The sequence below is a fragment of the Symphalangus syndactylus genome, chromosome 8 (genome assembly GCF_028878055.3).
Source record: "Symphalangus syndactylus isolate Jambi chromosome 8, NHGRI_mSymSyn1-v2.1_pri, whole genome shotgun sequence".
In the NCBI taxonomy this organism is placed as follows: Eukaryota; Metazoa; Chordata; class Mammalia; order Primates; family Hylobatidae; genus Symphalangus; species Symphalangus syndactylus.
Window position 1 is genome coordinate 25,069,756 of NC_072430.2, and position 16,282 is coordinate 25,086,037.

The following is a 16,282-nucleotide window of genomic DNA, read 5'->3' on the forward strand; positions in this document are numbered from 1 at the left end:
ATTGGGGACTAGATAAAGGAAACAGCCTTGCATCTCCTAAGATCACATCAGGGCCCTATTCCCTCTTGATGTCAGCTTAACTCCAGGCCCTCTAATACCCAGGGTTGCTGATGCAGATGAGCCATGTGTCCTGAAAGGGAGGGATTATATTGTTGCAGTGCACGTTTGTAGTAACAGGCCACAGAATTCAGCATGTCCCCAGGTTCACTGGTCTGTTGAAGAAGCCTTCAAGATCACCTTCTCCAGGAAGTCTTGTCGCTACCCACAGCCTGGTTGTTATGGCACCCAATAGGTATTTCTTTCCATGCCGTTGCCAAGGTGTATAGACACTGTCGTGGCTCCCCAGCTGGTTCTCAAGGGTAGTGGTTTTTTCACAGTTCTGTAGCTCCTCTGTCTAGCATCCACACCTACAAGCAGTAGTTGCTTGGACAAACCTCTGTTGAACTGAATAACAGTACTAGATAACGCCCTGCTTTTGCATAGGTTTTTTTTTTTTTTTTTTTTTTTTTTTTGAGACGGAGTCTTGCTGTCTCCCAGGCTGGAGTGCAGTGGCACAATCTCGGCTCACTGCAACCTCTGCCTCCTGGGTTCAAGTGATTCGTCTGCCTTGGCCTCCTGAGTAGCTGGGACTACAGGCGCCTGCCACCACAGTCGGCTAATTTTTGTATTTTTAGTAGAGACGGTGTTTCACCATGTTGCCCAGGCTGGTCTCAAACTCCTGACCTCGGGTGATCCACCCGCCTCAGCCTCCCAAAGTGCTGGGATTAGAGGTGGGAGCCACCGTGCCTGGGCTGATTTTGCTTTTTTTCTACCATAACCATTTTGAAGAGTCTAGTTCAGTAGTGTTAAATGCATTCACATTGCTGTGCAATCTCCAGAACTCTTTTCACCTGGCATGACTGAATCTCTGTACCTATTAAACAATTCCCCATCTTCTCCTCCCACTAGCCCCTGGTTACCACCATTCCACTGTTTGTCTCTGTAATTTCGACTACACTAGGTGCCTTGTATAAATGGACCCATACAGACATCGTCTTTTTTGTGAGTGGCTTTTTTCACTTAACGTAATACCCTCAGGGTTCATTCATATCGTAGCATGTGTCAGAATTTCCTTCCTTTTTAAGACTGAATACTATTCCCTTGTATGTACAGACTACATTTTGTTTATCCATGTACCCATCGAAGGACTGTGTCCACCTTTAGGCTATTGTGAATAATGCTGCTATGAACACGGGTTTACAAATACCTATTTCAAGTCCTTGCTTTTAATTTTTTGAGGGTATATACCTAGAAGTAGAATGGCTGGATCACATGGAAATTCTATGTTTAGTGTTTTGGGAGTCATCATACTGTTTTCCATAGAGACTGCACCGTATTTCCACCAACAGTGCACAGGGGTTTCACTTTCTCCGCATCCTCTCTAACGCTTGCTCTTTTCCATTTTTTAATAGCCCCATGAGTGTGAAGTAGTAGAGATTTTGTATTTTTATTTTTTGAGACAGAGTCTCGCTCTGTCTCAGAGCGTGTGCCACCATGCCTGGCAAATTTTTGTATTTTTAGTAGAGAGACGGGGTTTCACCATGTTGGCCAGGCTGGTCTCGAACTCCTGACCTCAGGTGATCTTCCTGCCTCGGCCTCCCAAAGTGCTGGGATTACAGACGAGAGCCACTGTGCCCAGCCAGATTTTGTATTTTTGAAGCAATCTTGCTGGCCACAGTCTGACTGGATTAAAGCCTGTGCGTGGCGAAGGGCAGAGTTGCAGGCCCCCAGAGCATCACTGGCTCTTGCATGGCACAGCCGAGCCCCAGGTGCGTAACTCCTCCTCCTGTTTTCCTGCGGGTTTCATTTTCCCTTGGCTGCGCAGGTTCCCCGAGTCCTTTCCTCCATCAGGACCTGCTGGCAGCAGTTCCTGCAGGCCACACTCTTCAGGGAACTGGGCCACCCCAACCCGTCCACTGACGGGGGATTTTCACGCATGTGGACTCAATGCTCTGGTTCAGTGACTTCCTGTGACACCTTTCTTTGGTGCCACTCAAAGTGCCTCACGTTCTTTCTTTTCATTGTTTGGGGTCATGATGATGGCTTATTCACTCTGTAATCATGTCAGTATAAAGATGTTCAAAAGTCAAGCACATCTAGCATAAAGAATAAAGAACAAGGAACTGGTTAATACCACAGTGGGAGGTTTTAGCTTTTTTGAGGGGTGGGGGGAGGACAAGGTCTCGCTCTGTCACCCAGGCTGGAGTGTAGTGGTATGATCTCAGCTCACTGCAGCCTCAAACCCCCTGGGCTCAGGTGATCCCACCTCAGCCTTCCGAGTAGCTGGGACTTCAGGCGCGTGCCATCATGCCCAGTTAATTTTTTTTTTAATTTTGTAGAAATTGGGTTTCACCATGTTGCCCAGGCTTGTCTCAAACTCCTCAGTTCAAGCAATCCTCCTGCCTCAGCCTCTCAAAGTGCTGGGATTACAAGCGTAAGCCACCTCACCTGACCTTAGCTTTTTTTTTTTTGAAGCAGCGAAACCCTTTATTTTTTATTTTTATTTATTTATTTTTTTTGAGACAGAGTCTTGCTCTGTCGCCCAGGCTGGAGTGCAGTGGCGCGATCTCGGCTCACTGCAAGCTCCGCCTCCCGGGTTCACGCCATTCTCCTGCCTCAGCCTCTCCGAGTAGCTGGGACTACAGGCGCCCACCACCACGCCTGGCTAATTTTTTTGTATTTTTAGTAGAGACGGGGTTTCACCGTGGTCTCGATCTCCTGACCTCATGATCTGCCCGCCTCGGCCTCCCAAAGTGCTAGGATTACAAGCGTGAGCCACCGCGCCCGGCCCCCAAACCCTTTATTAAAAAGTGTGATCTAACACATTATCCCAACGTAGGAGGCAAGTAGAAGAGGTGTGGTTCTGCTTGGGTGGTTGCGGTGTCTAGAATCACCATGACCTCCCTGGAGCACACCCCACCCCATACAAGCCCAAGGTGATATCACCGTTACACATCACAGGCCGCATGCGACCCACACTCCCCTAGACCTGAATCTGTCTTGGGCGTTTATATTTGACTTTTCACCTCCACAGGATACTCACTGTTACCATTCTGGCTCTCTGTCTTCCAAGCCGTGGGAATGCACAGGTAAGATTTTTATTTTTAAAAAACATCTACAAGCGTATTAAAAACTGGGATGAGGGAGTCTAGCCTTGCGCTATGGAACCCTAGGTTTGTGGAGTTGGGAGCGGCTTTACAGTTGACCTCATCTGAGCTCTTCATTCTCAGAGGTTAACCAGTGGAAGCCCGGAGAAAGTGAGACTTGGCCCAGGTGACATGACTTGTAAGTGACAAGGCTGGGGCTGGTACTCAGTCTCCTGACTCCCAGTCCAAGACTGTTTTCTATTTTATTATAAGTTCTAGAGTACATGTGCAGGATGTGCAGGTTTGTTGCGTAGGTAAATGTGGGCCATGGTGGTTTGCTGGACCTATCAACTCATCACTAGGTATTAAGCGCAGCGTGCATTTTTAATCAGATCACGTGGCCTCATTTGTGCCCCTCACAGCAGGCCTCAACCTACCTTCAGTGTTGAAAAGTAAAATATGCTGTGGTGTTTCTGGGCAATGGCACCTGAGGACCCCCACAGGTCTGCATGTGTTGCCACAGACACACCCCTCCTGGAGGAGGTGGGAGAGGAAGTGGGGGTTACCCAAACATCCCAGCATGCAGTGCTGCCTAATTCAGCTCCAAACCTACGAGGGCCCATCCCTGGGCCGAAACCCCTCAGAGGAGTAAGGAGGTGGGTGAGGGCAGGCTTAGGGCCTTAGGGGTTCTGGAAGAAGCTTGCAGCATCCTGGACTTTATTTTAAGCAACAGGAGAGATGGACCCCTGTGTGTCAGCCCTGAAATATGGGCAGATCCCTCCTGAAAACTCCGAGTGGCCTCTCTGTGTCTCTGGCTCAGGAAAGAAATGAGAGAAGCCCTATCTCTGAGCAGGCTGAGGGCTGCAGGCAGGTAGGGGAGCATTTTCTCTCTTCATATTAAGAATTTTGAAGCAGATTCAGGCCACTGGCAATGGGAAGGATCTTGGGAAGAGTAACAAAGAATTTTAGACCTTGGGGTTTTCAAGGCAGCCTCATGGTGTACACATGAAGACAGGTAGGCCCTGAGGGCAGAGGTTCAGGGTCGTGTTTACTGCACTTTAGGCACTTTATATAGATTAACATACATCGTCCTTACCACCATTTTGAACTATGTACATACCCCCCATTTTACAGATGGGGAAACTGAGGCATAGAAAAGTTACGCAGAGAGTAGGGGCTAGAGTGAGAATTTGAAGCCGTGCCCTGGTCCAGCAGACTTGAACCTATGCCAGTCCTTGACAATCAGGGCTGGAACCTGGGTCTCCTGGCCTCCCAGCTTCCCGGCACAGCTTCCTGGCTCGTCTGTTCCACTTCCTTTGCCCCAACTCCCTGGGACCCCTGAACCCTCTCCTGGGAGTACAGGCCATATACATCATCTCCGCAAATCAACCAACAGCTCAGGGAAGCCCAACCTCCGAAGCTGCAGAAAAGGCCAGGGATGGGAGCTCCTAGAAAATGTCAGGCCCCGGGGTCTTCCCGAAGAGTCCACCCAACACATTTTTTTTTAAAGTACATAAACTCGTAGCTCAAGTTGTATGTAAAAGCTACAATCCTCTGGGATTGTTGAGATCTATCTTTTTCTGGAAGCATCTTTGTGTCATCATCTTGCTGAGGTTGAAATGGAGAAATGTACTCAATTCAACTTTTCTTAGAAAACTGATCACATCTCTGTGTAGCTTTTATTTATGTACAGACATCAAAATCAGGTAGAGGATTTCATGGGGGCAAATAACTCATATTCGGTGGTTCGAAGTTGAGGTCGCACCCAAAGAAAGAGTCATTGCCCTTAAAAGCAGTCTTATTCATTCCCAGAAAGGGGATCAACAGGGAGCATGTCACATTAGGCTCAGCAGATGTGATTCCTCTTGCTCTTCGTAACTACAGCATTAAAAAACCTGAAAACTGTCTGCTAAAAATGGGAGCTATGAAGCAATCATGCAGGGAGTTTATTTTTTTAATAAAGTTTTTCTAAAAACATAGAGATGGGGTCTTGAGGCCGGTCTCAAACTCCTGGGCTCAAGAAATCCTTCCTCCTCAGCCTCCCAAAGGGCTGGGATTACATGCATGAGCCACTGCACCTGGCCTGGTGCGGGGAGTTTAGAAAGTAGTTCTAAGTGTAAAATAATTACAAGGAAAAATTTTAGAAGAACAAATAGGGGTTATAATACAGGTATCGGTATTTTGGAGGCCTTTCTTTTTCACTCCATTTCCCCAACTTTCTGTGTTGCAGCAATAAGACTTTTATGGTGTGAAATGACCTTGCCCGTTTCTCCTCTCTCCTTCCCTGCAGGCACAGTGCACAAATGGCTTTGACCTGGATCGCCAGTCAGGACAGTGTTTAGGTATGAGCCACTGCGGATCCTTCACTGGGGTGGAGGCATTCAGCCCACTTGCAGGGCTATTTCTTTCTCTGTTGTTCAATGATTAGCCATGCCTATGGGAGAACACAGTGACATGGAATGACTGAAGTCAGTGGTGCCCTTTTATTGATCACCTTCTTTGTGCCTGGCCTTGAGCTAAGCACGGAGAGGGGTGAAAGAATTGATTTCTGTTCTCTTGAAGGTTTCTATTGGATTGGTGCTTCCTAGGGCTGCAGTAACAAATTACCACCAACTTAGTGGCTTAAACAACACCAATGTATAATTTTACAGTTCAGTAGGTCAGAAGTTTAACTTGAGTCTCCACCAGAATAGAATTAAGGTGTCAGTAGGGCTGTGTGCTCTTGTGGAGGCTCTAAGGGAGACTTTTATTCCCTTCTGGTTGTTGGCAAATTGAGTTTCTTGTGGTTGTAGGACTGAGGTTCTGTTTCCTTGCTGACTGTCAGCGGAGGGCAATTCCTACCTTTTAGAAGCCTCCTGCTTTCCTTGGCTGGCGGCTCCTCCCTCCATCCTCAAAGCCAACACAGTGAGTCAAGCGTTTCTCACTTTGAATCTCTTCTTTTTCTGTTGTAGCATCTCTCTGACCAATCAGCCTCTTCTTCTTCTACTTTTAAGAACTCCTGTGAATATATCGGGCCCACCCAGAAAATCCAGGATAACCTCCCCATCTCAAGGTCAGCTGCTTAGTAAGCTTAATTCCAGCTGCTACCTTAATTCCCCTTTGCCATGTAACCCAACATATTCACAGTTTCTGAGGACTAGGAAGAGGAGATTTTGGAGTGTTTGCGGGGGGCATTCTCTTAGCATGCGTCTTTTGCAATGGACTCTGCAAAAGAAGAGGAGAAAGTGATACCTTGTGTCCAGGGTCAATAAAGCATTGATGGGGCCGGGTGCAGCGGCTCACACCTGTAATCCCAGCACTTTGGGAGGCCAAGGCGGGTGGATCACCTGAGGTCAGGAGTGCGAGACCAGCCTGGCCAACATGGTGAAACCCTGTCTGTACTAAAAATACAAAAAAATTAGCCAGGTGTAGTAGCACACGCTTGTAGCCCTAGCTACTCAGGAGGCTGAAGCAGGAGAATGGTTTGAACCTGGGAGGCAGAGGTTGCAATGAGCTGAGATGGCACCACTGTACTCCAGCCTGGGCAACAGAGAAAGACTCTGTCTCAAAAAAAAAAAAAAAAAAAAAAAATTACTGGAGGTCACATTTGAATTGGGTATTGAAAGATGAATAGGATCCTAAGATATGCCATTCCAAGTAGAAGGAACAGCATTAACAAGGAGCAGGTGTGGAAAGGACACTCAGAGCATGGACTAGTTTGTTGTTGACAGAGCATAGGGCATATGAATGGAATAAGACAGCCCTACTTGCCCCCATCTTAGGGGAAGTATTTAGCTTTTAAATTATATTTAATTTAGGCAAAATCATTTGTCTTCTCTGAGCTCATGTCAACCATGCTCCAGAGGGGAGTTAGATGGTTTGAAAAACCGATGAACGGTGAGGAATAAAACCCTGTCCTGGGAAATCTGGGCTTACGTTTTGATTTTAAAGTAAAGCGTTTTGATTTGAAGATTTGATGAGGAATCAAGAGTGGAGCAGTGGCCTTCTTTTCTGGCCCCCCATTTCAGCGATGGCTTCAGGCTTCAAGCTGGAGAACAGGCTGTTGCATTCTGCACCTTCCCGTTGCTTTTTCCTCTGGTAGGATTGGGTGTGAGTTTCTCAGATGAGATGCTGGGGGTGAGTTGTCGGGTGCAGGCATGTGGTCTCCAGTCTCTAGCCCCGCACAGAGCAGACTCCAAGGCTGGTGACATGGCTCGGTATACCGGATCATGTCTGCTGCTCGCTGGAGCCACAGTTCAGGCCTCCCCTGTCTGTACCCTAGCAAGGCTGATTTTCCAGAGAGTCCACCTCTCCCCTTCCAGACATAACAAGCAGAGCCCAGCCTGGCTGGAAATGGGCCTTGTTGGCTGGCACAGAGCTGACTTGAAAGCAAAGCTCTGCTTTCTCAACAAGCAACTAGCTCTCAGTCAAGCCTTTTCTTTTTTTCTTTTCTTTTTTTTTTTGTTTTTGCTTTTGTTTTGAGATGGAGTTTCCCTCTTGTCGCCCAGGCTGGAGTGCAATGGTGCAATCTCAGTTCACTACAATCTCTGCCTCCTGGGTTCAAGCGATTCTTCTGCCTCAACTTCCCAAATAGCTGGAATTACAGGCATCCGCCACCACACCCGTCTAATTTTTGGTATTTAGTAAAGATGGGATTTCACCATGTTGGGAGGCTGGTCTTGAACTCCTGACCTCAGGTGATCCACCTGCCTCGGCCTCCCAAAGTGCTGGGATTACAGGCGTGAGCCACTGTGCCCAGCCTAAGCCTTGTCTTTCCTGATGCAAGAGACTCTTTCTCCCCTGACCACTGGTACTTGAAATAGAAGTGGAGACAATTGTTAGGCCCATCCCAGTATTTTCAGAGTATAGTATGTGCACAGGAGGATCCTTGACGTATTAGATCGTACACCTGCAGATAAACACTCTTTATTTTAATAGTGTATATTTATTTTTACTGTTACCTTCTACTTATGCTAGTTTTCACTTGCTGTAGATTTTAAAAATACATTTATTTGGGCTTCAAATATGGGCTTATTTAAAGAAAGAGTATGTGCAACTGATAGTATAGGTTTGTTTTAGTCCATTCTCTGTTGCTTATACCTAAATACCTAAAACTGGGTAATTTATAAAGAAGAGGACTTTATTTCTTACAATTGTGGAAGCTGAGAAGTCCAAGGTTGAGGATCTCCATCTGGTGAGGGCCTTCTTGCTGGTGGCAGCTCTCTGCAGAGTTCCGAAGTATGCAAGGCATCACACGGTGAGGGGCCTGGGCTGCTAGCTCACGTCTCTCTTCCTCTTCTTAGAAAGCCACCAGTTTCATTTCCAAGATAACCCATTGACCCATTAATCTATGAGTAGATTAATCCATTCATGAGAGTACAGCCCTCACGATCCAATCACCTCTTAAAGGCCCCACCACTCAATATTGCAACACTGGGGATTAAGTTTCAACATGAGTTTTGGAGGGACATTCAAACTATAGCAAGGTTTTTGTAGATATGGTCAAAATCATGATGGTGGTATTTGAAAGGCTGATGTTTGGGTGACACTGGTTACTTTGATTCACTTCAGCCAACATTTAGGGGTACCTTCCCATGATGAGTTGGGACCGCCCTAGGTGTTTGGGAGTGCTTCCTCCACACCTGGTACCAAGTTCTGCTTAAATATGCACCGGACACAACGCAGTTGGGGGGCCACTAATGCTCGTCCTTTCTGTGCCTTCCAGATATTGATGAATGCCGGACCATCCCCGAGGCCTGCCGAGGAGACATGATGTGTGTTAACCAAAATGGCGGGTATTTATGCATTCCCCGAACAAACCCAGTGTATCGAGGGCCCTACTCGAACCCCTATTCGAACCCCTACTCAGGTCCGTACCCAGCAGCTGCCCCACCACTCTCAGCTCCAAACTATCCCACGATCTCCAGACCTCTTATATGCCGCTTTGGATACCAGATGGATGAAAGCAACCAATGTGTGGGTGAGTAGCCCAGCCTTTTGTTCCTCTCCTCTGTGCTTTGGTGAAGACATCGTCTGTATCTGGCATGCTCACCCCAAATGGGTTGTTAGTTGCCATTCAATGCACCAGTGAAACAATGACTTACTCTCTGCATACTTATTTCACTCTTAGCAGCCTGTATCTCTGGGTTTCTGCCCAACTAGGGAGGTTATTTTGCTGTTTCGTTCACAGTTCTCCAGAAAACCAATTTTTTTCTTTATTTTATTTTCATCTATCTATCTATCTGTATCTATCTATCTATAACTCATCTATATATTTAAAGACCAAGGTAATATTTTCTCAAATAACAAATGCATCTGGTCAGACTTATTACAGTAAGTAAATCTCAGAGGAAGATCTAGAAAGGGCCAAAGCTCTGTCCTCAGTCCCCGCACCCTTGATTGGAACGTGTGCTTCTGCAATAGACGAAGCCTTGAAGGGCATGGCCAACTGTTCTGGAAAGAAAATTAGGTTACTTGGGTTGGAACTAATGTGCTTTTGACCAAAAGGAGCCTCACTGATAGGAACTCATAGCAAGAATGGACCTCCGGGAAGAAGCAGGCACAAAGGAATTGGCAAGGGGTGTGACCAGTGCCCTAGAGAGCTTTAGGTTCTGTTGGCCAGCGTGGCCTTGGAGGAGAGTTACCTAGGATTCTCCCTGGTGCCTTTAGCTGTGGTCAGACCAAACTCTGGTGACTGTCTCCAGCTCTGGAAGATGGTGTATAGAGTGAAAGCTCTAAACTTTTTGATTGCGCATCCCATCTGCAAAATCTTTTCGAGCCTAGATCCCCGTTATATGGATATTTATAAATTATATACATACCCTGTCACACCAACATGGATCGCAGAATATAAACTTCACATAAGAAATATGAAATTTAAAAGGATGAGATAAAAATAAATATGAAACTGGGAGTGGTGGCACGTGCCTGTAGTCTCAGCTACTCATTGGGTGAAGGGGGAGATCACTTGAGCCCAGGGGTTCGAGGCTGTGGTGCGCTGTGATCGCGCCTGTGAATAGTCACTGCATTCCAGCCTGGGCAACATGGCGAGACCTTGTCTCTTGAGAAAATATATATATGAATTGAAGTTTTAATATTTTTTTCCTCTACCCCAAAAGTTTGAGAGACCATCGGTCTAGCAAGATTTTTGTTTGTCCCATTTCAGAGCTCTGGAGTGTTGAACTGTAACCCACTATTAGGGAAGCTGTGTTGGTTAATTTAAGGTGTCTTCTATATGCTTATGTGAAGGAGTGTGCATTTTCATTTGAATACACATAAATAATATGCAGACAAGTGTCTTCAGAGCTACCAGGGAACACTGGATATGCTTGAACCCAAACTTCTACATTTTCACTGGTCTCAAGGGGTGTGGTCTCTGTGTGTGTTGGCGGGGAGGAGAGAGAAAGAGTGAGAAAGAGAGAAATGGTTAATGTTTACCTTAAATGTAGATGAGTGTGCAAAGGGAATGAGCGCAGGGTCCAGTCAAGCCAGCTTTGGTGGAGAAGATGGTAACATGCTTCCTTGTAACCAGCATCAGGAGGAAAGACCTTTGTAACTGGAAGGGACTTTTTTACCCATCTTTAACTTCAACCTCTTCGTTTTGTTGAAAGGAGAGTGTGGACTCCAACCAGTTAGGTAATTACAGAGGTAGGATGCCAGTCCAGCTCCCCTAACTTCTCCCTTGTCTACAATCTCCTAACTATAGGAAATGACCTCTCCTATCTGGTAGAAAAGAAATGATCCCAAAAGAAAATGCAGAGATAGAGGTGGGAGGTGCTGTTCTTCTAGGATGTCACGTGAGGGCTGAATAAGCCAAGTGATCAGCCCTTACGTGTCTTGAGGTGAGGAAGAGAGTGTAATGATTCTTTCGAGGCACTCTGCGGTTTTGGCAGGGGGCCTTGGGTGGTCGTGGTGTAGACAGCTCTAGCTGATGCCTTGGGCAAGCTCAGTGGCCTCTTTTGCAGAACAGCTGGGAACTGCTACGGGTTTCTCCAAAGTGTCTCCCTCCTTCCCCTAGACCTCTTTCCAGGGTCCCAGTGCCCTGGACAATGAGGACATGGCTGGGAAACCTATTCCTCCCCTGGTCCCTCTGACGTCATGCCATTGATGGCTCTGAACCTGTCACACGGGAGATGCGGAACTTTCATAATGGCCCTTTTGTAAGGAGAATACAATCTAGGAGCCCTAGTGAGGACTGGCATCAGGCCCATCCATTTCCAAAAAGTTCAGCATTATGCATTCATAAGTCCTGAGTTCTTTCTAACTTCCCTTCACCCCACCCCATGGTTTCCTGGTTTTACAGAAGGCTTTCAAATGGCCCTCACTGAGGTCCTTCTGCGTATTGTAAAGAGCTGGCATTGTAGGGGTGGGGGGAAGTAAGAGAAGGGATGGGAAAGCGAGGCTCTTTCTACCTACCGCTGCTTCCAAGACCTGGGATGGAAGAGAGGTGGGCCCGGGAGCAGGTGGAAGGGAAGCAAGGCACCGTGGCGGAAGGTGGGAGGGAAGGAAACCAGATAGGGGGATCATTGAGAAAAGACAAGGAGGTGACTGTGGAGGTGTCACTGCCCAGAGAATGTGGGTGTTTTCCAGAGCACAGCTCTGATCCTGTGGAGGAGGCATTGCATGAGCAGTGGGTAAGTCAGGGAGACTTGGGAAACATTTCTGAAACTTTAGTGTTCTAGGAGAGGAGGAAACATCCCCAAAGGTGTCTTGTCCTCTTCCTCAAAATAAAAATAGTGATGAACAGTAACATCCGCAGCAGCAGTGGTAATAATATCAAACACTTGGATAGTACTTATGTGCTAGGACCTTTGCAATAATTAATGCGCTTGATCCTGATAACCACCTACAAGGTAAAACTATTATCATTCCTATTGTACCCATGAGGAAACCGAAGCAGAGAAGCTAAGAAACTTGTTCAAAGTCACACAGCAAGTGAGGGGCCGAGCCATGATTTGAACAATTCAGGCTTTAAATGAGAAAACAGGCTCAGTGAGGTATAGATTTGTTCAAGGGTGCTCAGAGTCAGTGCTGAAGTCAGGATTAAAAACAAGGTCCTTGTCTTGCTATTTTTGTTCTCTGAGACAGGGTCTGGCTGTTACCCAGGCTGTAGTGCAGTGGCACAATCACTGCAACCTCTGCCTCCTGGGCTCAAGCGATCCTTCCATTTCAGTCTCCCAAGTAGCTGGGACTACAGGCGTGTGCCACCATGCTCCTCGATTACTGCAACTTCTGCCTCCTGGGCTCAAGTGATCCTCTGACTTCAGCCTCCCAAGTAGCTGGGACTACAGGCGTGTGCCACCATGCCTGGCTTATTTTTGTATTTTTTTGGTAGAGACAGGGTTTTGCCATGTTACCCAGGCTGGTCTCGAATTCCTGGACTCAAGCAATCCTCATGCCTTGGCCTCCCACAATGCTGGGATTACGGGTGTGAGCCATGGCACCCAGCTCTCTCTCTTTTTTTTCTTAATGAAACTTTTTGCTCTGTAAAATTTCGAACCTAGTCAAAAGTAGAAAGAACATAGTAAGCACCTACCTACTTATCATCCAGCTTCTGTAGTTATCAGCACAGGCACAATCTCCTTTCTTCTTTACACTATACTCAGTGCATTAATTTAAAGCAAATCCCAGACATCATATAATTTCATCCTTAAAGACTTCAGAATTATCTCTAAGACATAAAGAAATTCTTTACAAAAACAAATTTAAGGCCAGGCATGGTGGCTCCTGCCTGTAATCCCAGCACTTTGGGAGGCCGAGGCCAGTGGATCACCTGAGGTCAGGAGTTCGAGACCAGCCTGGCCAACATGGCAAAACCCCGCCTCTACTAAAAATACAAAAATTAGTTGGGTGTGGCGGTATGCACCTGTATTCCCAGCTACTCGAGAGGCTGAGGCAGGAGAATTGGTTGAACCCAGGAGGTGGAGGTTGCAGTGAGCTGAGCTCGTGCCACTGCACTCTAGCCTGGGCGACAGAACGAGACTCTGCCTCAAAAAAATTAAAAAATAAAATAAAAAAAACTTCCAAAAATCGCAATACCGTTATGAAACCTACAGAAGTCAGTAATAATCTCTTTTTATCATTAAATATCCAGGTAGTGTTCAAATCTCGCTGATTGTCTCATAAATGCCTTGCAATTTCGTCACAAATGGCCAGAAGAATCCCTGCAGTCCCCGGGGTAGCGTGGCTCTAACAAAATCCTTCTTTCTCAGCCACAAAACATTTCACTAACATTAGTTATTGGAGTCCCTACATTTGCCACTGAGCCAAGTTGGTTAGCAAAGCCAGAACTTGGAATATCCACCCAGAGGGATGACAAGCTGAGCCCCAAAGGGGCCATGCATACGAAGTCATCTCAACAGCCTGTTGTCTGTTGGTTTGTTGGAATCAGATCCATGCAAGTTCTGCAAATTGCATTGGTTGACAAGTCTCTTAAATGTCTTTTAGTCTTTACTGTTTCCCTGGCCACTTGTTTATTGAAGAGACTGAGCTGCTTGTTCTGTAGAATTTCATACGTTTCAGAGGTGGCTGATTGCACTCTTGCCGGGGCGCAGGTTATCTTATTCCTTCGTCCCCTATATTTTCTTGTAAGCTGCTAATAGATCTAGAGACTTGATCCAATTCAGGTTAAATTTTTGGGCAGGCTATTTTGTAGTAGCATCTTTGATCTTTTGCCCTCTTCATGCAGTGATTTCTTCTCATAAAGTGTAAGACGGTCTGCCTTGGGGAGGCAAATGAGCATCCCGTTTCACTGCGGTTTACTTTTTCTAGGGTTTGGACCCACTTTCAAGGAAGCACTCTCATCCCTTGGTGCCGCATGAGGCCACGCCTGTTTCCACAGGCTGGGCGGGGCCGGGCTCAGCGCCTGGGTGGCCAGTCCCTCAGAGCTTCCTCCTCAATTTTTCTGTTTTTGGTTCCACTTTGGAGGTGACTAGACCCTGCCCTTTTGGAACAATGTTTGGCCTTAGGTTTCGGTCCACAGGCCCCTGGATGTGCACTTGGGACACTTCTGCAGACAGAGCGAACAGTGACCTAGGAATTATAGTCCACAAGCCAAGCAAGTTTTGTGTTGTTCAGAAAACTGGCATCTTGGCATGACAGTGATGGGACTCATGGCTCATTAGAGTGTGTCACCCAGATCCTGGACCCTTGGGAGATCTGGTGACCAGATTCTCAGGGGAGGGAGAGCCGGACACACATGGTTAACTGGTAAGCAGGGAGGGGCTGCTGGAGGAGAGCCTCGCCCAACAGCTCACAATCAAGACCCAGACAGAGGCCAAATCAAACACATACATAGAGTTCTGAGCTGGCCACATAGACATCCCAGAGAAAGACGGTGTGGGGCTGAGGATGGTGTGGTGCTGAAGCCTCAGGGAGGGGGGTGAGCTGGTGCCGAGTGGCTGGGGCACCCAAGATGTGGACTCCCATTCAGGAACCTTTCTCTCATGGCACACTGCCTCTAAGACTGGGTCCCTGAATGTGGCCGCCACTCAACCCTGTCAACTCATTCCCTTGGGGGCTCAACTTGTCATCTCTCTGGGTGGACATTCCAAGTTCTAGCTTTGCTAACCAGCTTGGCTCAGTGGCAAATGTAGGGACTCCATCAGTAACTCATGTTTGTGAAATATTTTGTGGCTGAGAAAGCAGCCTTTTACTAGAGCCCTGCTACTCTGGCGACTGCAGAAATTCCGGCCATTTGTGAAATTACAAGCAATGTTTTGATTCTCTCTTCTAGTCCAGGATTTTTGTTATTGTTGTTGATCAGGGTGCCTAAACAGGCAGAGAGATGGGATCCTTTTGGAAGGTGGGTGGTGTTGGTCTGAGGCTTTCTCTTGAGTTATTTTTCCTGAAAGCCAGCCAGTATTTCTTCAGTCAACCAATGTGTACAGAGTGCCTTGTTGATGCCAGGCTCTGGCCTAGGCATCGAAGGGGATGTGGAGTTGTGCATGGCTGTGGAGCTCTCTCTAGAGCTTGTGGACAAGGAAGGGAGATTAAACACAACACAAGCGCAAGCAGCTGAAATTCAAGACGGCCTCTGATGAGTTCCTGAGATGGTACAAACAGAAGGCAGAGATAAGAAGTCTTCTGGGGTGGAGGGGACTGGAACTTGGAAGTCAGACAGGCTTTGAGTCTCACCTTGGTTTGGCCACTTCCTACCTGTGAGAATGGGGGGTTGGTTTCATCATCTGTAAAATGGGTATAACAACGCCTGTCTCACAGATAACATGTGCAAACACCTTGCCCAGTGTTTACGCAGAGTATCCCATAGTAAATGTGAATTGGGAAAGATTCATGGAGAAGGCTGCTAGGGTCTTGAGATGATAACCCATGGGAAGATTCACAGAGTCTGAAAATGCATCGAACATCTCATTCTTCAAAACCTTTAAAATGACCTAAAACTGAGCCTAATAAACATTTACCTTGCAGGCCTCAAAGGGCTTTCCCCAGCTAAGCCTGATGTGGCTTCACTCGGAATCTGCTTGGAAATGGCAGCAGAACCTGGGATTATTTAAACTGTGAGACAGAAAAGTGGGAAGTGGGAACAAATGTGGCATAAAGGCCGGGAGCAAGTAGAAACCTCAGCCCCTAATGTTGACAGGACTGTGGTTAGCAAGAACTAGGGAAGAGAAGGCGGCCTTCACTCCAGCAGACTTTTCTTATTTTTTATACAGGCCTCTGGCTTGGTCTGTAACTTGAAACTCAGTCCTCAGGCTGAGACCAGAAGGAAAATGCGTGAAACTGAGATCTGGAGGAAAATGCGTGAAACCATGAAACTGATTCTTTAGCTGCCGAGGGCATTGGGACTACGCAGGCCCGGAGAGGAAATGGGACCCGCATTGAGGCGGGGGTTCTGCAGCTGGGTTTGTTCAGATGTCTTTGTGAATTGGCCCCAGCAAGCTTGTTCATGGGCATGGCCTGCCCAGGTTTCCCACCTTGCTGCAAGTCTTTCCCTATCATTGCTGGGATGATGGGCAGGTGGCTTCACTTCTCTAAACCTCAGATTTTCCTCCTGTAAACAGGGATAACAGTACCAACCGCCACAGGAAATTTGGAGAATTAAGTGAGATAATGCATGCAAATTGTCTAACATCGAGCCTGGCTTATCGTAGGGGCTTCCTGAGTTAGTTACTGTAATTATTGTTTTCATTATTTCAAATCTCATCATTCCATGATGACTT

The 16,282-nt window shown here is 47.0% G+C and overlaps 1 protein-coding gene across 4 annotated transcripts in view; it reads left to right on the top strand.

Moving 5' to 3' along the window:
• The window catches only part of FBLN5 (fibulin 5), a 79,374-nt gene that overhangs the window by 1,954 nt on the left and 61,138 nt on the right, over nt 1-16,282 (top strand). For 3 of the 4 annotated variants that reach the window (XM_055288380.1, XM_055288381.2, XM_055288379.1), the window contains exons 2-4: nt 3,074-3,128; nt 5,416-5,467; nt 8,830-9,084. In XM_055288380.1, the coding sequence (XP_055144355.1) occupies nt 3,074-3,128; nt 5,416-5,467; nt 8,830-9,084 (362 nt within the window). Of the gene's footprint in view, nt 1-3,073; nt 3,129-5,415; nt 5,468-6,076; nt 6,178-8,829; nt 9,085-16,282 lie in introns of those variants that run through there. The other variant, XM_055288382.2, reaches the window with a different exon arrangement.